The following is a 26,230-nucleotide window of genomic DNA, read 5'->3' as shown; positions in this document are numbered from 1 at the left end:
AACCACTGTCACTGGCACTGCTAACCACTATGATACCATGCCACCCAGATGGTAAGGCTGCTTCAAGTTAAAACAAAATATTCAACACTGGCCTTGTTGTTCTGTAAAAAAAACAATCGGCCGGTCGGAAATATCCACTCTTAGCCTGTTAATGGCATTGCTGTTGTTCCTTTCTGAGCCTTGTGGCACATCGAATGGCAACCTTGCCTCCTTCAGCACCTTTGACTGCTTTTTTATGAGGCCAAGTTGCTAACTCGATGCTCAACCCAGCACGGATGGAAAGGGAGCAAGGAGCCAGCCAGATTCAAACCCGGGACCATTTACTTCAAAGTCTGGTGCAGATGCCACGACACCACCGGCTGGCTAGCTAATGGCATGCAAGTGTTTAAAATCTCATGCAAGTGTTCATGAGTGCAAGAATCCCAAACTTATGACCATATAACAGAACCAGAAATGGGCCATTCAGCCCATTGAACCTGTTCTAACATTCAGTAAGATGATGACTAACCCAACTTCCCTTATCTGCTTTCCTGCCTTCTTAAAATAATCCTTGGTCATCTTACTGATTAAAAATCCATTTTAATGTTTAATTTTATTTAGTGTGGAACAGCCCTTCCAGCCCAATGAGCCACACCACCCAGCAACCCACCAACTTAACCCTAGCCTAGTCACAGGACAATGTACAATGATCACGTCATCTATATTTGGATTGTGGGAGGAAACCAGAGTACCTAGAGGAAACTCCCATGGTCACTGGGAGGATGTACAAACTCCCTACAGGGGGTGCCAGAAATGAACTCTGGACTCCAGAATGCCTTGAGCTGTAATAGCATCACATGATTACAGAGGTCACTGAAGGATCAGAAGTGGAGAATGTCAGCAAATTTAAATTTCTTGGTGCTATCATGTCAAGGGATCTGCCTGGGCCCAGCACATAAGTGCAATTACAAAGGAAGCATGGCAGTAACTGTACTTCTTTAGCAGTTTATAAAGATTCAGCACGACAACGAAAATTGTGACAAACATTTATGGATGTGTGGTGGTGAGTATATTGAATGGGTGCAACTCAGCCTGGTAAGGAAATACCAATGCCCTGGAATGGAAAATCATACAAAGTGTAATGGATACAGCCCAGGCCATCACAGATAAAGCCCTCCTCAACACTGAGCTCATCCATACAAAGTGCTATCGCAGGAAAGCAGCATCCATTATCAGGGACTCCTACCAAACCAGGTCAGGCTCTTTTCTCACTTCTGCAATCAGGAAGAAGGTACAGAAGCCTTAGGACTCACACCACCTGGTTCAGGTACAGTTATTACCCCTCAACAATCATGCTCTTGAACTAAAGGGGATAAATTCACTCAACCTCATTCGCCCCATCAATGAAAGGTTCTCACAATCTGTGGATTCACTTTCAAGGACTCTTCATCTCATGTTCTCGATATTCATAGCTTTCTTTTTCTTTTGTATTTTCAGTTTGGTTATGTTCCACACTGGTTGAATGCCCAGTTTGTGCGTTCACTGTTCATTGATTCTATTATGGTTGTCATTCTATTATGGAATTATTGAGTATGCCCACAAGACAATGAATCTCAGGGTTGTATATAGTATTTGGATAATAAACTTACTTTGAACTTTTGAACTGTAAACTTCTACGCTACCATAGCATGGAATATATTTAAGGATTCAGTTACCACAGCATCCTGGATCAGTTCCAAAGACTCAAATCCCTATGAGGAGAAATGCCTCCTCATCTCTGCCTTGATTGGGTGTCTCATTATTCTGTCTTGGACTTTCCCAGGACTTTTTGTTAAGTTTCTGAATAATCTTCCGTGAATCAGTAAGTTGCCACTTATTCTTTTAAGCTCCAGCAAGCAAAAAGTATTCAATATTTGCTAATAAGACAACTTCTCCATATTCCGGATCATCCTAGTGTGAACCTTCTCCAAATTGTCTCCACTAATAATTTCTCTTTCCTTGGAGAGCCAAAATTATACATGCAACTTTAGCTGTGCATTCATTAGTGATTTCAACAGCAGCCGTTCTGACTTCTATACTTCAACCTCCTTGATTTGATAAATCATCAAAAACTTGACCACGTTTCTACACGGATGCCATAGAGAGTATACTAACTAGTTGCATCACTGTCTGGTACAAAGGGGCCACTGCCCAGGATCAATACAATTTGCAAAGGGTTGCAAACAAAACCAGCTCCACCACGGGCACTAGCCTCCCGCCAACAAGGACATCTTCAAATGGCAATGCCTCAAGAAGGCAGCACCCGTCTTTAAGGACACCCACTAACCCAACATGCCATCTTCTGACTGCTACCATCAGAGTGGAGGTACAGGAGCCTAAACACACACACACACACACACACACACACACAGAACGTTTTAAGAATAGCTTGGAGTCATAGTCGTAGGAAAGTACATTAACAAAACAGGCCCATCAGCCCTTTTAGTCCATGCTGAAACCATTTAAACTTCCTACTCCCATTACCCTACACCGGGACCATAGCCCTCCATATCCCTACCGTCCGCGTACCTCTCCTAGTATATTTTATGTCTTACACTGTACTGCTGCCGCAAAACAATAAAGTTCGCAACAGGTCAATGATAATAAACTTGATTCTGATTCTGAAATAAAAGCCAGCAATAATTTGGTCTTCGTATATTGGCTGTCTATATTTCACATACTAGGTCCTCCAAATACCCTTCTGTTGTATTTTCTTCACCATCAAACTAACAGTTTTTTAAAAATCATTCTTCCTTCCATAGTGAACAACATCACCTTTTCCTGAATCATACTCCATTCACCAACATTTTTTCCGTACGTTTAATCAATATCTCTCTTTATTCTCCTCACAACTCATCCTCCACCCTGCTTTCAAATTATCTACAAGTCTGTCTACAGCTCATTCCTCTGAACCATTTATATTGTAAATGGCAGCATTTTAACAGTGATCTCTGTGACACTCCTTTTGTTACAGGACACCAACCTGAAAATGAAGCCCTTATCCATAAAAAACGCTTCCTGCTACTTAATTAATTCTTTACTCATACTAACATATTAGCTCCAACATCACAAACTCTTATCTTACAGAGAAACCTCTCGTACTGCACCTGGTCAAATGCCTTTCACATTATATCCAATCACATTATAATTCCTTTTCTCTCTGGCTGATCCTTCCTCAAAGAAGTCTATAAATTTGTCAGGCAGGATTCCCCGATCCAGTTTAATCAGATGATAACTTCCAAATGTTTTACTAATACAACCGGAATAAAAATATAATGTAGAACAGTACAGTGCAGGAACAGGTCATTCGATGCATGGTGTTGCAACAAGCTAATTGAACTAGTAATTAAGTGCTAACTAATACAACCTGAATAAAAATATAATGTAGAACAGTACAGTGCAGGAACAGGTCATTCGATGCATGGTGTTGCAACAAGCTAATTGAACTAGTAATTAAGTGCTAACTAAATTAATCCATTCTGGCTATGCAATATCCAAATCACCATTCTCTACACATTCACGTGCCTATCTAAGAGCCTATTAAGTGTGTCTGTTGTATTTGCCTGCAGTAACATTCTGACAGCCCGTTCCAGGCACCCGCCCCTCTGCGTGAAAAAAACTTGCCCCACACATCTCCCTTGAACTTACTTCCTGCCTCCTTAAAACACATGTTTTCTGGTATTAGGCATTTTGCCCCTGGGAAAAATAACTGATTGTCTATCTATGCCTCTCAATCTTACAAACCTCTATCAGGTCTCTCTCCTCAGCCTCTGTCTCTTCAGAGAAAACAACTCTAGTCTGCCCAACCTCTTCTTATAGCGCATATTGTATAATCAAGGCATCATATTATTAAAGAAACAGTAAATAGATTCATAGAGTCATAGAAAAGTTCAGAACAGAAACAAGCCATTCGGCCCATCTAGTCTGTGCCAAACCATTTGAACTGCCTACTCCTATCGAGCTGCACTGGGACCATAACCCTACTATCCATGTGACTACCCAAATTTCTCTTAAATGTTGAAATGGAGCTCCCATCCACCAACTGCGCAGGCAGCTCATTCCATCCTCTCAATACCTTCTGAATGAACAAGTTCCCCCTCATTTTTCACTTAAAACTTTTCACCTTTCACCCTTAACCTCTAGTGGTGCCCCACATAACCTCAGTGGAAAAAGCTTGCTTGCATTTACCCTGTTTCCCTCATAATTTTGTATTCCTCTATCAAATCTCCCATCTCTTATTCTTATATTATGCAATAGGCTAACTGTTCTATAGCTGACAAGGTCTCCCTTCCTTCTTTGAATAAAGTGATTACACCGGGTGTTTTCCAATCCCTCAGTCCCTCTGCAGAATCTAATGATCTTTGTTCCATGCAATCTATCCAGTACATTGCATACGAATCCCTCAATCCATACTGATGACCAAGGGCATTGATAGCACAGTTGAGATCTTGTCAATGAGCTGGGGTCAGAAGAAGGTGGATTAGACACACGGTGCACAATGTAACCATCTATTAGTCTGGCATATATTCCTCATGTGCAGTAACAGATTTAAAATATCCGATTCTCTATTAATGATTTGGTATCGTCCTGCTGTGATCCCAGCACAAGACGAACGTGAGAACTGGTTTGGCTTTCTCACTCCGTTAATAGAAAACAATCTTCACCATCCGGTCCATGCTCTCTTCTCACTACTACCATTGGGAAGGAGGTACAGGAGCCTTAGGACCCACAGCATCCAGCTTAGGAACAGTTATTACCCTTCAACCATCAGGCTCCTGAATCAGTGTGGATAACTTCATTCACCTCAACACTGAACTGATTCCGTAATTTACAAACTCACTTTCAAAGACTCTACAACTCGTGCTCTCAGTATTATTTGTTTTATTTGCATAATTTGTCTTCTTATTAGGTTGTCATCAATTTTCGTTTATGTATATGTTTTCACAACTTCTACTGTATTTCTTTATTTTCCTGAATGCCTGTTGGAAACGGAATCTCAGGGTAGTATATGATGACATATATGTACTTTGATAATAAATTCACTAAGACATCCCTTTGATATTGAACATCAGATAATCTGTTTATAAGGAGTTTAAACAGAGAGTTATGAAAAAATCAGATCAAATGAGCGTGAGTACCTCAGAGCCCACTGCTATGAGGTTTATTTCCTCAACTGCCATCTGTAAAGCTGCCAAGGAATACTTGAAGACAGCACGAGTGTTGACGCAAAGAAGATTACAGAAGAGGTTTACTGGGATGCAGCCTGGATTAGATGGCATGAGTTATAATGAGAGGTTGAACAAACTTTGGTTGTTTTTACTGGAACGGCGGAGACTGAGAGGAAACCTGACAGAAGCTTATAAGATTATGAGAGTCATAAGAGACAGTTAGAATCTTTTTTTTTCCCTGGAGTAGATTAAAGATTAGCTTTAGTTGTCACATGTACGTTGAAACATGCAATAAAATGTGCCATTTGTGTCAAATCAAATCAGCGAGAACTGTGCTGGGTGGCCCACAAATGTCGCTATGCTTCTGGTGCTAACACAGCATGCCCAGGATTCACTAATCCTGACTGCATTTCTTTGGTACGTGGGAGTCAACCGGAGCACCTGGTGGAAATCCACACAATCACAGGGGGGACATACAAACTCCTCACAGACACCAGCAAGAAACGAACTTCAATCGTACTGCTGGCACTGTAAGTCGAAGTGCCAATCACTATGCTACTATGCTGACCTGAAGAACGGTCAAATACCAGAGGACGTGCATTTAAAGATTTCAAATGAAAGTGGGGAGGTGGGGGGGAGCGTAAGGGGAGGGAAGTAAGTTTAAAAGAGATGTGCACACAGCAAATTATTTTCATTTTAAACCACAGAGTGGTAGGTGCCTGGAATGGGTTGCCAGAGGTGCGATGATAGGGTGGCAGATAGACAATAAGGGACTTGATCGGGTGCAGGCTGAAAAGATTCAGTTTAATTCGGCATTGTGTTTGGCGTAGATATTGTGGGACACGTAGCCAGCTCCACCACTGTACTGTTCCATGTTCTATGCTTTCAAGTTTATTCTCTCAGCCTGTCATCGGCAATGCTGTCAAGGGACACTGGTGTCAAGGCAAAGAAGGGTAGACAAAGATAGTCCAACAGAACCAGCTGATAAGTCACAAGATACCACTATCATCACAAAAAAACTCTTGCTGACTGTAGCGCTGAAAAATCAGCTGCTCAGCAGATATTTGCATCCACCACTGCTCAATTGCTGACTAGGATCGAGTTTATATGTAGAGAATAATATTTCATCCATATCTACCCGAACATCTGGAGAGAGAGAGAGAGAGAGAGACCCCAAAAAGAATCGAAGTCAGCTTGTTTCCTCAGCTTTCACAGCAATAAATTAGTTAGTCATTTGAAGGACAAGAGATATACCACTGTGTGCTGTAAAGCACGACAGCAAGAGTATCAGGTGATCCAAAGGCTTCAGGTTGCAAAGTTAGCAGATCTGGACTGTAACTGAGTCAGTTATCTTCTGCACTGTTCAAAGGAATAAGAGCAACAATAAGCCTACCCCTTTTAACTCACCTTCAGTATCAGTACTGCAGGTAGGATTTTCAACTGATTAATCATGTTTTTACGTTACCCCTAAACCAAACCACTGAATGGGAAGATGCTTGACCCTTCAAAGTGGGTTTCTCAAACACTGAACAACTGGCAGAATAAAATGTCTCTTCTTCCACTCCCCCGCCCAACAGCATGAATCAAAATTCACACAGAAATGGTCCTCAAACCCCACCACTAAACTTTGTGGGTGTCACAAAAGTTGTCGGAGTTGTGAACAGTGAAGAAGTTGTGGACACCACCCAGTCTATCGTGGGCAAAGCCTCACCAACGTTGTGCTCGTCTACAAGGAGCACAGCCGCAAGAAAGCAGCATCCATCTTCGAAGACCCCTGACATCCAAACTGCTGCCATTTTGAAGAAGATTCAGGAGCCTTGGGTCCCATACCACCAGGTTCAGGAACGTTTACTACCTTCAACCACCAGGGTTCTGAACCAGCACGGATAACTTCAGTCACCTGAGCCCTGAACTGACTCCACAACCTACTTTCAAGGATGCTACAACTCATGTTCTCATTATTATTTAATTATTTGCAAAATTTGTCTTCATTTGCACATTGGTTGTTTGTTCGTCTTTGTGTGTAGTTTTTCATTGATTCTATTGTATTTTTTGCTTTACTGTGAATGCCTGCAAGAAAATGAATCACGTGGTAGTATATGGTGATATATAGGTATTTGATAATAAATTTACTTTGGACTTTGAACAAAAGACACAGCAGGATATAGTTCAGATTCAAATACAGGTGGAGATATAGTGAATAAAGTTTAATCTGGGCAAGTATGAGGTGCTTACATCAAGGGAGGTTAAATGTAATCACTTGAAAAGGCAAGGACCTTAAGAGCACAGAGGGATCTTGAGGTCCAAGTTCTGAAAGGGCTACACAGGTGATTAAGAATGACAAAGGTGGTGTATGCTGTGCTTACCATCGTCGCCACTGAATATAAGAATCAAGACATCATGCAGAGGCTTTTACGGTGTTGGACTGTTCTATGTTTCAGCTTCAGATTCAGAATATTTATATTTATATTTCAGAATATTTATCACATGTACATCGAAACATACAGTGAAATATATTGCTTATGTTTAACAGTCAACACAACCTAAGGATGTGCTGGGGACAGCCCACAAGTGTAGCCACACATTTCCGCACCAACACAGCAAACCCACAATGTTCAGCAGAACAACACAGAAGACAACAAGCAACAAAACAACAGCAGCAAAACAAGCTCTTTCCCTCTCTCCCACACTTCCTCACACCCAAACCCCCCCACACGCACAGTCCTCCAATCTCGGGACAAGCCTGCAGACCTCCAGTGGATTGGCAGACAGTGGGCCTCCATCTTCTCCAGTGGTCTCGCAGACTCGCCAGAGATTCGACTACCAGGCTTCGACTTTTGACATCAACCCGAGGACTAGCTGATGACAGTGTCCCTAACTCTGGGCCTTGGATTCCAGACTTGCCAATGACAGGACCCTAAACTTCAGACTCACCATTAATGGGACCCTGAACTCCAGGCCTGAAACTTTGTAGTCTATATATTAAACTCAGGGCAAAACATGTTTTGACTCTTGGGAACCCCTGAATCTGTCAGGAATGGGAAGAGGTCTCCCCTTCTACAGCCGCATCAATCATTTACTTCCTTTTCCGCCATTCAATATACTTAAAGAAATATTAGCTATATTTGTCACATGTGCACAGAAATGTCGAAATGTGTCATTTGTGTCAAACCAAAGCAATGCGGATTGTACTAGGCAGCCAGCAAGCACTGCCATGCTTCCAGCTCCAGCATAGCATGTCTACAATTCACAAAACCTAACTGTACATCTTTGGCACGTGGATCACCCAGAGGAACCCCGTGATCAATGAGAACACGCAAACTTCTCACAGGAATGACGGGCGTTGAAGCTGAGTGGGTGATCGCCGGCACTGCCATTGCCAACTAACCACTGCTGTGTCTACTGTGTCGGTCCCTGAACTTAATGCTCACTTCCCGAGCAATGCAAATCAGATAGATTCCGGGCCCTTTTGATGCCTGTAAGCCTCTTTCTAAATAGATATCGATTCAGTTCCTTTTTGGAGCTATTAATGAACCAAGATTGATGGTTTGTCCTGACAGTCAAGTCATTGGGTTGATTTGTAATGTGGTGGAAACAGTGTGCAGAGCAATATCCATGCACGTGTATAAAGAAAGTAACCAGTAACAGTTGCACAAATTGCATGACCACAGCAATGCCAATATGGTGCTTTCAAATGAAATTCTAAAATTAAACAAATAGGCAAAAATCATTTATGATTCAACATTAAGTTTTGATGTTTATAAACCTTGGGAATGAAAAACTGCAGTCTCAGTTTTGCGGCTCTGGCTACAGTTTTCAAGATTCAAGATTATTTTGTGTCCATGGAAACGTACAGTGAACGGTGTCATTTGCATTAACAACCAGCACAGCTGAGGATGTGCTGGAGGCAGCCCACAAGTGTCACCCCACATTCTGGCGTCAACGTAGCATACCCATAATGCTCAGCAGAACAACAGAGAACACAACCAAACAAAACACAGCAAACAACAATAGCAAAACAAGCCCCTTTCCCCCACTGCCACACACTCTCACGGTCCTCTAACCCCAAGACAGTCCCTATTCGCCAGCCTCCACACTCCTGCAGGCTCGGATTCAGACACGGACACACAGACATTAGGCCTTAACTATCCCAAAGGACTTGTAGAGCTTTGCAACCTCACGTAAAGGATCCAGCATAATCAAAGACCCTACCCACCTTAGAAATCCTCTCTCCCCCACCACTCCTTCCCTGCCATCAGACAGAAGATACATTCGACTGAAAAAAATTACCATCAGGCTCAAAGACAGCTTCTATCCCACTGTTTTAAGACTATTGAATGTTTCCCTAGAATGTTCCACGGTCACCTTGCTTAATGGTTGCAGTCCATGGCATAAAAAAGGTTGGGAACCCCTTCCTTAGATGGGCTCTTGACCTCACAATCAACCTTGATATGACCTTGCACTTCATTATCTACCTGCATTGCACTTGCTCTGCAACTATTGCACTTCACACTCGATTGCTGTTTTACCTTGCAACGTTGCAATGAATTGATCTGTATGGACAGTGCGCAAGGCAAGTTTTTCACTATATTTCAATACACATGACAACAATAAATTGACCTACCGATATAACATCTTGCCCTCTTGCAAAAGCCCCAGTTAACAGTTTACTATGGAATTCATTGCCACAGACGGCTGTGAAGGCCAAGCCATTGGGTATATTTCAAGCAGAGGTTGATCGGTTTTTGATTATTAAGAGCTTCAAAGCTTATAGGGGAAGGCAGAAGAATGACACTGAGAGGGATAATAAATCAACCATGATAGAATGTTGGTGCAGACTCAATGGGCTGAATGAGCTAAGTCTGCTCGTATGTCTTCTGGTCTTACACCAACAGAGAGGCAAAGACCTTTCACTACCTACCAACGACACCTTTTCATGCATAAAGCTGGACAATGAGCCCCAACAACTAAATTAAACACATCCACAAAAAAAGAGTTATTGCAACTTGTTCTCAACCTTATACTCTTTCCTAGCTAATCACGGTGGCAATCACGGAAAGAAAACTTGTCCATGTTCCTCGTTAGTAAAGCTCATTTTAGCAACCTGGTTGTGGGAGTGAGTGAGATTGGATAACTCAGCACAAAAAAGCAAACACATCTAAGTGAACTGCTGACTCATTTACACTTACTGCCCACCACCTCAAGCAATGTAAGACAATGTGAAGCACAATGTCTCGTTTGATCTGGAGTTAATCTTCACACCGGCACCTGCCCATCACAGAGGGTGGTCAAATCTGCCTCCACCACAATGCACCCTTTTCATTCCACTGCATTTAACTACCAGTATGTCAACATCATTGGTTCAAATGGTTCCATTTAATATCAAAGAATGTATACAGTATACAACTTGAAATTCTTACTCTCCACAGACATCCACAAAACAGAAGAAAAACCCCAAAGAATGAATGACAGAAAAAACAAAGGGACCCCAAAGCCCCCTGCACATCTCCCATGCACAAGCAGCAGCAATCAGTCACACAAGACTTTTCATCTCTCCCAGGCATTTACTTTACATTTACACTCCACAATTCATACCTACACTGACAAATCACTGTGCTTTCATCTGCCCTGCTGCTACCTAGAGGAGTTCCTCTTGCCAAGACTCAATTTACCATTTCCTATAGAAGCACCCTACGGACAGAAACTCTTGCACCTAGTGTCACTTTATGAGCATATGATCAGTCTATAAGTTAATCTTATGTACATCCACACACAGTTACTTGTACATTTTGTTTTATAAGATTGCTTTTAATTTGATAATTCTGAAGAAGGGTCTCAGTCTGAAAGGTCAGCTGTTTATTCACTTCCATAGATGCTGTCTGACCTCCTGAATTCTGTGTTGCTTTTAAATTTATTTTTATTTGTTTTTTATTATCAACTTCGTTATGTTGATTGTGTTTTTTTTTATTCTGCACTGGGTCTGGAGTAACAATCATTTTGTTCTCCTTCACACTCGTGTACTGAAGAATGACAATAAACAATCTTAAATCTTGAGAAAATACCATCAATACTTTGCCAATCCTCAGTGAGATTTAATTTTTTGTTCATCGGTTTCCCATTCTCAATTTAGGTTCATATGGTTCAAACCTCAAGCCTGCCCCAGCCCTGTCTTGCCTTCAAACACTGTCCAACAAATAGATTTCTCCACAACTCTCTCCCTCTCTCTCATTGTCCTCACACCTTCCCATTCCCCAGCTCTCATTGTCCTCACGCCTTCCCATTCCCCAGATCTCATTGCTTGTGCTTCTTCCCCTTTTGCCCAAGAAAAAGTAACAGTGCTTTTTGCCTAGACACTTTCTAGCTTTAGAAATTATTCCTAATCCTTTCTTTTCTGGTATCTTCAAAATCCATCTTCTTATGTTCTGATTACAGTACAAAACTCAATATATTGTGAACGGCTGAGAGGATCATAGGGTCTCTCTGGCATCCATCGGGGACATTTAACAGGAGTGCTGCGTTTGCAAGACCCTTAGCATTACTAAAGACCCCACTCATGCATCCAGCATCCTCTTTGACTCCAATGTAGCCTGGAATGAACAAGAATGGTCAGGATGGGAAACAGTTTCTTACCTCAGGCTTTTAGGCTTCAGAACTCCCTGCAGCATCACATTCAGAGTGTCACTGGCTAATCTGTTTTGTACCTTACCATATTTAATTTATGCACTTCAGTTTACTTATTTATGTATCATCCATCTGTAGGTTTCATCTTACTTTCATAAGTTATTATATGTTATGCATGTTGTGCATACTACAGTATCTAAACTCTGGTTTGGAGAAACGTCCTGTTTAGACGGTGTATGTGTGTATAGTTGAATGATAATAAACGTAGCTTAACTTGACTTGTAAATGTAGCTGACCTTACCTCATGAAATTTCTTGGCCATATTTTGTACACTATAGGTTTTAAGGTGTATGCCACCCTAAGTGTATAGAAGAAACAGATCCTTCATTGTATTCATGCTGACCATCAATGGGATTTTACACCAATCCCACAATCCCACTTTATTCTCTCCACATGCCTTTCATGGAGTCTATCACTCAATGCATCAGGAGTGAATTAGTGGCCAATCAACCTATTAAAATGCACACCGTTGGGATAATGTAGGAAACTGGACCGCCCATAGGAGTAACCCATGTGCCCGCAAGTAGAAGGTAAAAACTCGACAAAGTGAGCAGGGTCAGACTCAAATCCAGGTTACTGAAACTCTAAGGCTCTATCAACACCTATTAACATGCTATGCAGTCAGAGACAACCACACTCTGAAGTAGTTGATTTCAAGTTCTGCTCTTAAAGCTAATCTTTCCATCACAATGCTGAGATACTTGGTGCACTCTCAGACACTCTGTTAACTAAATCAATGATCCCATGACACCCAAATGGAGCTCCAGTTCTCCTTATTGTCCTGGCCAATTTGTAGCCCATCATACTGTGGCATCACTAATGTTTCCATGACCTTGGATATAAATTAACTGCCATATTTGCATGGTGACTAAATTTCTTAGATACTTCAATAACTGCAATATACTTAACTGTAATGTACTTTGGGAAGATCTTGGAATCAAGAAAGGTGTTAATGTTAAAACAGGAAATATAAATTAACACAAAGACATGGTAGAAATCTTAAGTAAAACATAAAGAAAAGGAAATGCATCAAGACAGCATCTTTGTAATGAGAAATTGAGTAAATCTTTCAGGTCTAGGACATCTCATCGGGACTGTGAAAGAAGGAAAACAAGATAGTTTTAAATTGCAGAGGGAATGTGCGAGAGATGGCTGGGACAACTGACATATTTGACAACTGACATATTTATGATAATATGCCTTACTAATGATATTCTATTTGACTTCTCCATCACTCTCCCATCCTTCGAATTAGAACTAGTTTCCTCTCTGACTTAGTTCTAGTCAGCAGACATCAATTTGAAATATTAACTCAATTTCTCTGTACAGATACTACTGGACCTACACATTATTCCCAGTTTTTTTTTCATTTTTATTTCCTATAGACACAATTTTGCTCCCAGTTCAACACACAATTTCTAATGTGATTTAGCGTCATATCAATGTATGAGTGAGAGACAGAAAGAGAGTGAGAGAGAGAGAGAGATTGAGAGAGAGTGAGAGAGAGAGTGAGAGAGAATGAGAGAGAGGGAGAGAGAGAGAGAGTGAGAGTGAGAGAGAGAGAGAGTGAGAGAGAGTGAGTGACAGAGAGAGAGAGAGAGAGAGTGAGAGAGAGTGAGAGAGAGTGAGAGAAGGACAGAAGACTGTTTGCAACCCACAAAATGCTGGAGGAACTCAGCATATCAGGCAGCATCTGTGAATAGAGTAAACAGTCAACCTTTCCAGCGAGACCCTTCTTCGAGATTGTTGGTGTGTTTTTATGTGAGAGTGAAAGTTAATGTGTAAGTGAGAGAGAGAGAGAGAAAGTGAGCATGACAGAGATTTCTCCACAGATATAACACTTGGCAATTGTCCAGCATATACAATAAACCCTAGCTAATGGATCAGTACTGACATTACACGCACTTAATATGTAGCAAACAACACAAGCAACTAGCCAATCTGATCGGCATAGGCAAGGTTCCAAATTCAGATACTACATTATACATTTATTGCGGAAAGGGTTACATACTAATGAAATTATAATTTAGTACTGTGGCTGAGTGTCTATGTTATGTGATAAATAACAAAGCACCCTGAATGCTAAACTGAACTGTAACACCACCAGAAGGAAATTTCAAAGTAAAACAAGGCAGTCAAGAAATGCTATCCTTTGCAAAGAAATAAGACATAATTTCAAATAAGCCAGTTCTTTCTATTGAATTTGAAGTGCTACCAAATTCTTACCCATGGAAACGAATGCACTAATCAGCTAAATACTATTTTTAAAGAAGTGTTGATACCACTGTCTGTTTGCAGCTACGAATCCACAAGTGGAGGGCGAGAAAAATATCGCCCCATTAAAAAAAAGTAAACAAGCATTTCAACGTTTTTCCCAAACAAGGCTCCTTTAAAGGGGAAAGCGGTTCTGCAAAGACACTCAATTGAAAAAAATACAGAGAACTGGCGCACAGATCTGCGAATGAGCGGACGCCACAGACAGAAATAAATAATAAATACAAAATAACTGAATAGCTTAAGTTCATTTCTAAACCACGAGTTCTAGAAAAGATGCTGACATCAGACCAATTCGAATCATAATGGTTATTACTGGGGATAAGTCATCTCACTAACGAGGCAAAGCAATCCCAGACTGAATACCGTAGGTTTCAATAAGAATGCGTGACGCGCTCGAAAGCAGGGGCGTGAGCCGGAATTTAAATCTGCCGGCTCTTAACAATCTGTAATGTTATAGGCCGGACGTGTGCACGCACGAACCACCTAGGGCTGTACCGGTTTTCCGGAGGAATATTGAGAGAGGTGTTCTATCCTGGCGTACGCGCCTGCTTTCTGAGAACGCACTGCACCGTTTCAGCTTTTAACATTGCATTACAGTGCAATTATGAAAAGGCTTGAAATAATAATTTAAAAAAAACAAATCGCACGCAGATTTTAAGTTATCCACATTAATGACACGGTAAGAGACTTGCATTGTTTAAACATTAGTCAAACTCGCCCCCCTCCCGCCAGGTTTCGTTAATGTTTGAAGGGACATTCGGTGCCAGAGGCACACACAAGGCTGCCTACCTGTTTGTTGTACTTCGGCGGATTGGTCTTGTAGCTGTAATCTGAGTACTGGTCCGAGCCAGTAGAGTTGCTGTCCCCAGTCCCGACGAAGGTGTTGGCTGCGGGCAGGTCTTGCACGACTTGGTGCTTTTTCCCCGCAGTCGGGGACTGCGGGTGCAGCTGGATGGAAGGGAGAGGAGAGTTCGACCTGTAGTGTCTCCCTAGGTCGGGGCTACCCGGGTTACAGTTCAGCGGCAGGTGAATCCGTGGACTGTCAGTGCTCGATTCGTTGATCAAGTTGAATTGTAATCCCCTCTGGGCGCCGCTCTCCTCGGCGTCCAGAGGTTTGGAGGGTTTGGATGGCTTGCTTTTCTTAACTTTGTGCTTGGTATTTTTATTGGTCTGTTTGGGTGTGTACAAATCCTTGGTTTCCTTTTTGCCGGCCTGGTATCCACTCTTGGCTTCCTTCTGCCTACAGTAGCGGATCAGGACCACCACCACGATCACCAGCGTGACTGCGATAATCCCAGCGATCACTCCGAATAGGACGTTGCTCCGTTGCTTGCTCTTCTCGTACTCGGGGTCTCCGGCGATGTCTACGTTCAGCGGAGTGTTGAGGCTGTGGCCCACCAGGGCTTCCACCAGGCTAACGTTGGCCATGGTGTCGTTGACATACAAGTGAACCAAAGCGGTGGCGAAGCGGGCTGGCGTGCCCCCATCCCTAACCTGAACCACAAGCCGGTGCAACCCGTAGTGCCTGCGCACGAGTTCCTTCTCCAGGGTCACGTTCCCGACAGCAGAGATGCGGAACAGGTCAAAGGGATTACCTCCAACGATCTCATAAGTCAAGTTGGCATTGGGGCCAATGTCCATGTCTTCGGCCTTGACTCGTTCTACTGTTGTGCCAATGGAGGTGAGAGGACTGATGTGTTGGAAGGAGGAATTGGATGGTTGGGTGATGAAGGGTGTGTTGTCGTTTTCATCCAAAACATTAATGATAACACTGACATAGGCGGACCTGGGGGGCATTCCGCTGTCTATTGCCTTCAGCTGGAAGGTGTAGGTGCTCTGGCGCTCCCGGTCGAAGGAGATCCGAGAGAGTATGGTACCCGTGCCGTTCTGGATCTCAAACTCGCCATTATCCGGTTCTACGAACAGGGTGAACCGCGCATTCGACTCCTTGTCCAGGTCCGTCACCGTCACCATGCCCACTGGACTGGACGGGGGCAAATTCTCCCGCACCGAGAAGTTATAGGCGTTAAGCATGAACCGGGGATCGTTGTCGTTCTCGTCCAGCACATTGACCACCACTGTGGCCGTCCCCTTCAGACTAGGGGTCCCCTTGTCGGCGGCAGCGACTTTGAACTCGTAGCGCTCCCTCTGCTCGCGGTCCAGCACCGAGATGGCTCTCACCTCGCCCGTGTCCGGGTTAATCTGGAACAAGTTCTGGATGGCCGGGTCGGGATATAGGGAGTAGAGTAGCTCGGCGTTGCTTCCGCTATCGGCGTCCGTGGCCTCCACACGCAGCAGCGAGGTGGGGGGCCGGTTATTCTCCAAGATTCCCACCTGCATGCGGCTCTGCGCGAAGCTGGGCGCGTTGTCGTTCACATCCACCACCTTCACCTTTAGAGTGTTGGTGCTGGAAAGAGGTGGGTTGCCCGAATCCACTGCCACGATCTGGATCAGGTACTCGCGCACCTTCTCGTAGTCCAGGGCGGTGGTGGTCTGCAGAAAGAACTTCTTCTTCTTTTCACTGCTCGACTCACTGGCGGGCTTCAGCTGGAAAGGGACGTCCCCGGCCACTATACAAGTCACCGCCGCGTTCTCCCCCTCGTCGCGGTCCGAAACTTGGACAAGAGCCACGGGGGAGTCGACAGGCGCGTCCTCGTCAATGCTGGCCACGCCGTCCCGGTGAGTGACCAGCCCGATGCCTCGGATTTCGATCGCCGGCGCGTTGTCGTTAGTGTCCCGCACCGTGATCACCACCGACGCCCTGTCCTGTTTGGGTATGGGGCCCTTGTCGCGGGCGTGCACGTAGAACCGGAATTGGCTGAATTGCTCACGGTCCACCGGTCCCTGCACCGTGATCCAGCCGGTGTTCTTGTCCAGGCGGAGTAGACGGCGGGCATTATCCGCCGCCTGGGCGAAAGTGTACTCGATGCGGGAGTTCTCTCCCATGTCCATATCGGTAGCTCTCACCTGCAGGATGGAGGTACCGGCGGGGCTGTTCTCCTCTACCGTTCCTTGGTAGGCGTACCTCTCGAAGCGGGGTGCGTTGTCGTTAATGTCCAGCACGGTAACCCGCAACACCGAGGTACTGCTCCGGGGTGGCTGACCCCCGTCTACCACCCGCACAGTCAGATCGTAAGTGTCCCGTTGCTCCCTGTCCAGCGAGCCGGTGACGATCAGCTGAGGCAACTTCTCGCCATGTTCCTCGGCCACCTGTAGGCTGAACAGACCCTGTCCCTCGTTGCCCAACAGTTCGTAGCCGGCGACTCCGTTAGTGCCGGAGTCGCGGTCGCTGGCCGTGGGGATATTGACCAGAGTCCCCGGAGGTGTGTGTTCCGGAATGGAGATGGAGATGACCGGAGAGCTGAACGTGGGAGTGTTGTCGTTAATGTCCTGCACCGAAATCTTGCCTTCCACGAGCACTGTGGCAGTGTTGTACAAGGTGTCGGTGACCGAGATCTCGAACTCTAGCTGGCACTCGGTGGGGCTCTCGCACATCATCTGCTCGCGGTCGATGGGGGTCTCGGTGGTGTAGAGGTTGCCTCCCGTCTCGTCCACCCGGAGGTAAGGCTGGCCCATTTCCAACTTGAATAGCCGGTTCTCTCGCTCCAGACCCAGTGTCTCGCCCGGGTTACCGATCAGCGTGTTGGGCGGCTGCTCCTCCGGGAAGGTGAACTTCACCGAGCCCTGCGCCACGCAGCCGGGCACCGGGTACAGGGCGACGAGCAGGGGCAACAGGAGCGGCAAGCCGCGAAGGGAGGGGGTGAGCGGCCGGGCCATCGGCGTCAACAAGTGCGCTGCCAGCTGTGAAGTTGGAGGGGTGGTGGGAGGGGGTGGGTTGAGGGAAAGGGAGAGGAAGGGGAGAAATAGGGGAGTAAAGAGGGAGGGAGGTGGAGAGAGTGGGTGGGTGAGGTATAGGGAAAAGAGTGATGGTTGGGAGGGAAAGAGATTTCAAAAGAAAAACTATGAATAAAAGCAAATTCACAAATCCAGCTGAAAATATTAACAAAACTATATATTACATCCTGTAAATGCTGTGTTATAACAAGAATTAATCGCTCACATCAATACTGCAATGCAACTTATTTGAAGAGAATACACCGAGTTCCATGCGGCTCCGAGACCACTCCATTTCAATAGCGAACGCAAAGGTTCCAGCAATGCCTGGCTCTTAAAGTGGATACCAGTGAGGAAAGAAGCTGACACTCCCGCGTTCTACAACAAGCTCCGGACCCGGCTGAGAAAATCTCATTCACTGAAACAATCCATTTCAGAAAGCCCTCCGCTTGCAAACGCCGGGGAGGTTTTGTGGGTCTGCTTACACTAGAGTGCACATGCAGATAACAGAGCGGGCAGAAACCATCGCTGGCAAATTCGGGGAGGGCGGCTGGGGATTAACATCTCCCAGGACTGTATGGGGTGGGGAAAGTAAGAATAGGAGAGGGGGAGAGGGAAGAATAGAAGAGAGAGAGAGAGAACGCACAAAGCTGTAGTCTCGGTGTGAGTACACACAGTGGCAGAGGGAAAATGAGATATTGCTTCGCTGTTGCAATGCCGGGCGATGGGAATGAGGAAGTAGGGACGATAGATTGTAATCATTTTAAACACAAAATCCCACGCTAACATTACGCCTTGCATTCACGGAGCGAGCTGCGCAGACATTATAATAAAATCAGTGGGAATCTGAGATATTCCTCCCGATCCGGTCCTTATTAAATCAGAAGCGGGTTCCCTCTTTTAAAATGACCGAGGTTTTCCAACCAAGCTACTGTATTTTTTTCAGCAAGTCCGATCTTCCGCTATTAAACACTGCGCGTACTCAGTCGCTCTAAAGCCAAGCTTCGGATTTTAGCAGAGACACGATTTAAATGCACCTCCAGTCTTGCTAATCAAACACAGGTGCATTTTCACTCTTAAAACACACGTAACACAGGGTCCCTGAAATTAATATAATTTATCCAAAGAAGCAACCGAATTTTTTTAAAGGGTCTCTGTTGCAATGTCCCTTACCTCGGCGAGAGAGTGGGTCAGTAGCAAAGCGAAAGCCTGCAGCAATGGGTCTGGGAGTTTTGCTTGTTTTTTTCTCTCTCTCTCTGCTTGGCGCTGTCCGCTCGCTTCCTCAATGTTTCTCTTCCACCCTCTCTCTCTCTTTCTCTTCCACCCTCTCTCTCTCTCCTTCTCTCCCTCCCTCGCATTCACTCCTCCCAGTGAAAGCGAATCAGTCTCGCAGTTTTTTTTTGCCTCGCCCGCCCTGCGCGTCACAAGCCTTAACTAACTCAGCTCCATGTAATCGGGGTGAGGGGTGTGTGAGTGTGTGTGTGTGTGAGTGTGTGTGTAAATGATTCAACCCAGTCAACGTCCACACTTGTTTTTAATAAACAAACTCTTCGGACAGAACCAAAAGCAGATCAAAACATGCTACACACACACACACACAAATCGCATGCACATTAAATATGCGAGCGATCCGGGTTCAAATTAAATAAAATTAGGCTAATAAGTTCTTTTGAAAAAAAATCTTTAAAAAATCCGGACTAGCAACACGTGATTATAAGAGACTGAATCTTGTTTTACCGCATTCCACTGGTTAGAGACTTCAGGAGCTCGGTGCCGTTAAATTGTTTCTTCCCTCAGTTTACGCATTGTGTTATTCTTTCGTAAAAAAATAAAAATCCACCTCGTTTTCCAGAAATAAATCTAAACCTTTACGGGTAGATTCTCCCGATCGGTTCCTTCTCGCGTGTATCGCGATGGATGAGTGTACGGGGATCCCTCTACAAATGCATTGAGTCAAATGAAAGAGAGAGATTCCTCGCTGAACACCTTACTGGTTTCTTCAGAGAGCGAGTGAGCGAGAGAGAGAGAGAGAGAGGGGGAGAGAGAGAGTGGTGCTTGTATACGAGGGAGCTCTCGGCTTTCCAAGAGCTGTTTATACTTGTTGCAGCTTTAAAGGAACCCCGTTTTAACGAGAGAGAACGCCATCTACAGTCAACCTCGCAAGAAATTCTTCCCTTAACTAAATTCCACGCAAGAGGATGAGCGATTTTCGGACAGAGACCCCACTAACTTTGTATTTAATGCAATAACTCATCTAATGACCGCTCAGCTACAGACCATTTGCTCTTATAAAACAAATAATTCAGCTGTTTTAAGTTGCACGGCGTTTTTTTTTAACCACAGTCCATATTCCCTTTAATGGTTTCATATACAACAGTACACTACACCTCTTCGGCTCGTATGATGTTGTGCCGACTTTTTAACCCGCTCTAAGATCAGTCTAAAGCTTCCCTCCCGCATAACCATTTTTCTTTCATCCATGTGCCTAAGAAACTAAGAAAAAACAAGTTTTAGTCTATTTAAAGATTTTGCTCGTGTTCGGAGGGAGTTGAGCAACATTTCACCTGCCCTTCTTGACACATTGCAATGCAGCCCCCAATATTTTGGGGAAACACACAAAGGTTAGCTACGCTATTCGGCAACATGAGGTATCGTGGCAGCGAGTAGTTACAGCACCGTGGTGGCTTTTTGCTGAGACCCGGGCCACAATTTCTCCAGAGTCCGGGTCCGCGAAACCTTAATCTACGGTGCTTCGTTACGTCCCTGTTCGCACAGCCTTCGCTGAAAGTTTCCAAATACAATACTGTGCAGTATTCAGGTTCAGTGGTACGTTAGGAACTGCAGTACCACACTCAGCCACCGGAGGCGCTGTGATTAAACAGCTTCGGACTGTGTGGTAATGTCTCAATGCATCTCTGTCAGGCGCAGTTCGCAGGTCTCGGGTTCTTCCCGCAGTTGACGCGGGTTCGGGGAGGCCCTGCTTTACTTTTAAAAAGAAACAGCAACTTTGCAGTTTTGCTATGTTTCTTCAGAATAAAAATTGAAAGGTTATGGTTACATATATCAAAATAAAAGTTTTAGCTTCTGAAGATAAAGTACATTATTGATTGCCACGTAAAAGCTTATGACAGAGAAAATGTGGTTACCGCGCTATACAATGTCATAGCTGAGTGGGTCTCATTCATAACTCCCTTAGGAAGTCGTGGGTTCATGTCTCTAAACACCTACAGTCAGTGGTGACTTTAGTAGGTACACCTGTACACTTGCATATTAATGCAAATATTTAATTAGCCAATTATGTGGGAACAACTCAGTGTATAAAAGCATTCAGACAGGGTCAGGAGGTTTAGTTGTTGTTCAGATCAAACATCAGACTGGGCAGGAAATGTGACCTGAGTGACTTTGACTATGGAATGATTGTTGGTGGCAGACAGGGTGGTTCGAGCATCTCAGAAATTGCTGATCTGGGATTTTCATGCACAGCGATCTCTGGAGTTTACAGAGAATATTGCCAGAAACAAGAAAACGTCTAGTTAATGGCAGTTCTATGGGCAAAAGCGACTTGTTAATGAGAGAGGTCAGAGAAGAATAGCCAGACTGATTCAGGAAGATGACAGTAACTCAAATAACTACAGGTGAGAACAGTGGTGTGCAGAAGAGCACCTCTGAAGAACAACAATTCAAACCTTCAAGTGGATGGGCTATGGTAGCAGAAGGCCATGGACATACACCCAGTCACCGCCAGGAGATACCTAATAAAGTGGCCAGTGAGTGTTCATGCAAAATGCTGAATAAGAATTGGGTTTGTGATCACTCATGTCTGAAGTGAGATTTATTGTTCCTCAGCAGCAGTGCAGTGCAAGACAAGATTAAAATAAATCACAAAAAACTGCAAAACAATGAATAACGAGGTAAAGTTCATGGGTTCAGAAACCCAGTGGTAGGGCGGGGTGATGGTATTATTTCCGAATCATTGATTGTGTGCCCTGCCATTTAATACCCGACAACCACCAGGCTCCTAAACCAGCTAACTTCACACACCTCAATGCAGGATTGACTCTACGACCTCTAGACTCTCTTTCAAGGACTGCAACTCATGTTCTCAGTATTATTCATTTACTTTTTTCTTACATGTACAATTTGTCTTCCTTTGCACATTGCTTGTTTGTCCATCATTGCAACTTACAATTTTTTTTCACAACTTCTATTGTATGTCTTTATTTTCTTATGAATGCCTGCAAGAAAAATGAATTTCAGGGTAGTATAGGGTTACATATACTATACGTATTTTGATAAGAAATTTATTTTGACTTGACTGGTGGTATCAGAATCAGGTTTAAAGTTCAAAATAAATTTATTATCAATGTACATATATGTCACCATGTACATCCCTGAAATTCTTTGTCTTGTGGGCATACTGAATAAATCCATAGTAAAATAATAACTATGACAGGCATGTACTGGAAAGTGGGTCTCCTTGGTGGTGAATGCTGCCTTCCAGTGAAGACTGGTACTTGACCTACACCACCTCTGACAAACATCTCTGGATGCACAGTGGAGAGTATCCTGGCTGGTTGAATCATGACCTGGTATGGAACCACCGACATCTTTGAATGGAAAACCCTACAAAAAGTAGTGGATACAGCCCAGTCCATCAAAGGAAAATTCCTCTCCACCATTGAGCATATCTACAAAGAGCGTTGCCACAAGAAAGCAGCATCCATCGGCAAGGACTCCCACCATCCAGGCCATGCTCTCTTCTCGCTGCTACCATAGAGAAGGAGGTACAGGCACTTTAGGTCACATCACCAGCTTCAGGAACAATTATTACTCTTCCTGAACCAGCATAGATAACTTACTCATCTCAATAATGAGCTGATTGCACTGCCCGTGGACTCATTTTGAAGGTCCTTACAACTGATGATATTATTAATTAGTTATTATTATTGTTATTATTAATTTATTTTTGTATTTGCACAGTTTGTCCTCTTTTGCACATTGGTGTTTGTCCAGCTTTGTGTGTAGTTTTTCATTAATTCTATTGTGTTTCTTTGCATTTACTGTATCTATGTTATCTGTCTATCAACAATACAAAAGCAAATACTCCAACCGTTATCTGTAAGGATCACTAGTGAACTTAAGTGCAGGAATCAAGTAGACTTTGGCAATTCAAATAAAACTAAAGGTTTATTTCAAAAATTAACTAGGAAAACTAACAACAGCTCAGGCAAGCTATACTGAATCTTGATAAACAGAAACCACTGACGATACACAGAAGAACTTGGTTTGAGTTTCACCTGACAAGGAACCACATGACCCAACAAGGGGTTGGCATGCCCCTCCGAAATACACCCCGGAACAATTAACAATACCGTGCTCATTAAATGATCCCAAACTGAATGAAAGTGATAAAAACAAAGAATTTAGCAATCCCCAATGATCCCAAATGACAAAGTTAGGACTGGTGCAAAGGCAAACAATTAGACCTAAAAGGTAAACAATCCAAGGACAATGCATACCTATGAGGTGACATTGAGAAAAATACAGTCCACATACCAACCGACAAAAAACTTTTCTTTTTAAAAAGATCCCCGGTTGTGACATTATCACAATGGTGCAGGTGGGAATGTGCTGTATACATGCTGACTAAACTTCCCTGAAAAAGGTTTTGCAGCTGGACAGGCTGGTGAAGAAAGCCTTTAGCACACTGACCTTTACCAATAAGAGCAATGAGTATAGGGGCCGGAATTTTACATTGCAATCGTACAAAACATTAGTGAGCCACATTTTGAAAACAACAAAGAGATTATGTAGATGCTGGAAATCCAGAGCAACGAACACAAAATGCTGGAGAAACTCAGCAGGTCAAACAGCAGTCAATCGTTCAGCAATATTTGTTTTCACTTTCCATTAGGTCACCCTGCTTTTGGCTGGAAAGAGTGCACAGCAAATATTCAAGGATGTTTTGGGCCAAGATCCTTCATCCTGATGAAATGTCAGCTGTTTGTTCCTCTCCATAGATGCTGTCGACCTGCTGAGTTTCTCTAGCATTTTGTGTGTGTTACTCTGGATTTCCAGTATCTGCAGAATCTTATATTTATTCAAGGATATTGCTAGGATTCTAGGGACTAACTTCTGGAAAGAAGCTGAGCAGGTTGGGACTTTATTCATTTGATGCTGCTTTCCTGTGACAGCATTTCAGGTAAATGCACTCAGTGGCTGGGAGGGCTTTACCATTAAGTACTGGGCTGAATCCACTACCTTTTGTAGAATTTTCTGTTCAAACATCTTATAAAAGATATAAAATTGATCAATAAACACAGTGTTTTTCAAGTCGTGGAACAAAGAAAAAGAGGGCATGCATTTAAGGTGTGGGGGAGAGACTTAATAGAAACCAGAGGGGCAACACTTTCAAGCAGAGGGTGGCCATAAACATAAGAAAATCTGCAGATGCTGGAAATCCAAAGCAACACGCTCAAATTGCTGGAGGGACTCTCCTCTCCTACCAGATACCCCACTTTCCAGCCATTTATTTCTTTCACCAATCGACTTTACCTCACCCCCTTCCTCTTTCCCGGTTTCACCTATCACCTGCCACCTTGTAGTTCTTCCTTGCCTCCTCCCGCGCCCCCCCCCACCTTATTAGTCTGACTCCTTCTCCCTTCTTTTCCAAGGTCTCAGTCTGAAACATTGACCATACGTGTATGTTCTTTTCCATAGATGCTTCCTGGCCTTCTGACTTCCCGGGTGTTCTGATGTACATGTGATAAGTAAATCTGAATCTGAATCTGAAAATCAATTAATCATGGGTAAATGCAACTAGCTTAGATGTGAATCTTGGTTGGCACAGAACAGATGGGCCAAATGGCCTGTTTCCCTGCTGATTGAATGACTGCCTTCTATTACAATTGCTTTCCTTACTTTATAATTGCAACCATACTTCAAAAGTACTTCACAGACTGTAAAGCATTTAGAAATGTCCTCAGTGCCGGTGTTGCTTTCTGGAAGCGAGTGGGCAGGAATTGTTGTTTAAATGCAAAAAGGGATGTAGAAAGAAGTCAGGATATTTTACAACACAATGGAAGATCCTTCACCCCACAGACTGTAGTGTTTTAAATTGCTCACTACCACTTCCTCAAGGGAAATTAGTGATGGGTGAAAAAATGCTGCGCTTGTCAGCAACACCCACATCCCATGTATGAATTAAAATTAAATTATTTTTGAGCACAGAGAGTAGTCAGAAAATGGAAAGCACCAGCAGAAAGTGTGGTGGAAGCATAATCCATAATTGCTTTTAAATGGGAAGTGAATAAATATTTGAATTAAAGGTCTATGGAGAGAAGGCTGGAGAATGAGATTAAGTAGATGTCTCAACACTTGTGTAGCACAAAAACACTGGGGAAGCTCAATGGATCAGGCAGCATCAGGAAGAAGGTACAGGAGCCTCAGGACACGCAGCGCCAGGTTGAGGAAGAGTTACTACCCCTCAACCATCATGCTTTTGAACCAAAGGGGATAACTTAACTCAACTTCACTTGCTCCATCATTGAAATGTTCCCACAACCAATGGACTCACTTTCAAGGCCTCTTCATCTCTTGTTGTTGATATTTATTTATTATTATTTATTTCTCTTTGTATTTATTGAGTATGCCTGCAAGGAAGTGAATATTGGGCAGGAGAAAATCTGCAGATGCTGGACATCCAAAGCGACACACACAAAATGCTGGAGGAACTCAGCCAATCAGGCAGCATCTATGGGAAAGAGTAAACAGTCAATGTTTCTGGCCGAGACCCTTTATCAGATGAATTAGTTGAAGTGTAGTCGGCTGTTTACTCTGTTCCATAGATGCTGCCTGGCCTGCTGAGTTCCTCCAGCATTTTGTGTGTGTTGCTATGAATCTCAGGACCGTGTATGGTGACGTGTATATACTTTGATAATAAAATTTACTTTGAACTTTGTATCTACAGAGGGAAATGGACAGACAACATTACAGGTGGAGAGCTGCTGAGTGCTTCCAGCACCTTCTGTGTTGCTGCTGATTCCAGCAATTTTTGCTTCAATATATCTCTTTGTCATGAGTGCCTGTTGTGTCCCTGACTTAGTCACAATGGGTTCACTGGTTGTATTCATTGCTCCGATCCTCCACCCCTATCATGCACCTTCTCTTTTGGACATTTCTCCACCCACCCTCTTCTCTCATTCTCCATTTCCTGTTCTGGCTCCCCTTTTAACTTCTTCGCCTCACCTGCC

At 43.8% G+C, this 26,230-nt stretch overlaps 1 protein-coding gene across 5 annotated transcripts in view; it reads right to left on the bottom strand.

Annotated features, from left to right (window-relative positions):
- The window catches only part of LOC134349117 (protocadherin-1-like), a 524,282-nt gene extending 503,978 nt beyond the window's left edge, over nucleotides 1-20,304 (bottom strand). The window contains exons 1-2 of one of the 5 annotated variants that reach the window (XR_010018591.1): nucleotides 18,205-19,091; nucleotides 14,934-17,945 (exon numbers count right to left, since the gene is read on the bottom strand). Coding sequence is in view for 4 of the 5 variants with exons in the window: in XM_063053001.1 (XP_062909071.1) it covers nucleotides 14,934-17,945; nucleotides 18,205-18,273 (3,081 nt within the window). In the remaining variant the exon portion in view is untranslated. Of the gene's footprint in view, nucleotides 1-14,933; nucleotides 17,946-18,204; nucleotides 19,095-19,715 lie in introns of those variants that run through there. The other 4 variants (XM_063053002.1, XM_063053001.1, XM_063053003.1 and 1 more) reach the window with 4 other exon arrangements.
- Nucleotides 20,305-26,230: the final 5,926 nt, after the last annotated feature.

This window comes from Mobula hypostoma, chromosome 7 (genome assembly GCF_963921235.1).
Source record: "Mobula hypostoma chromosome 7, sMobHyp1.1, whole genome shotgun sequence".
Lineage (NCBI taxonomy): Eukaryota > Metazoa > Chordata > Chondrichthyes > Myliobatiformes > Myliobatidae > Mobula > Mobula hypostoma.
This window is presented reverse-complemented; position numbering and strand designations above follow the sequence as displayed.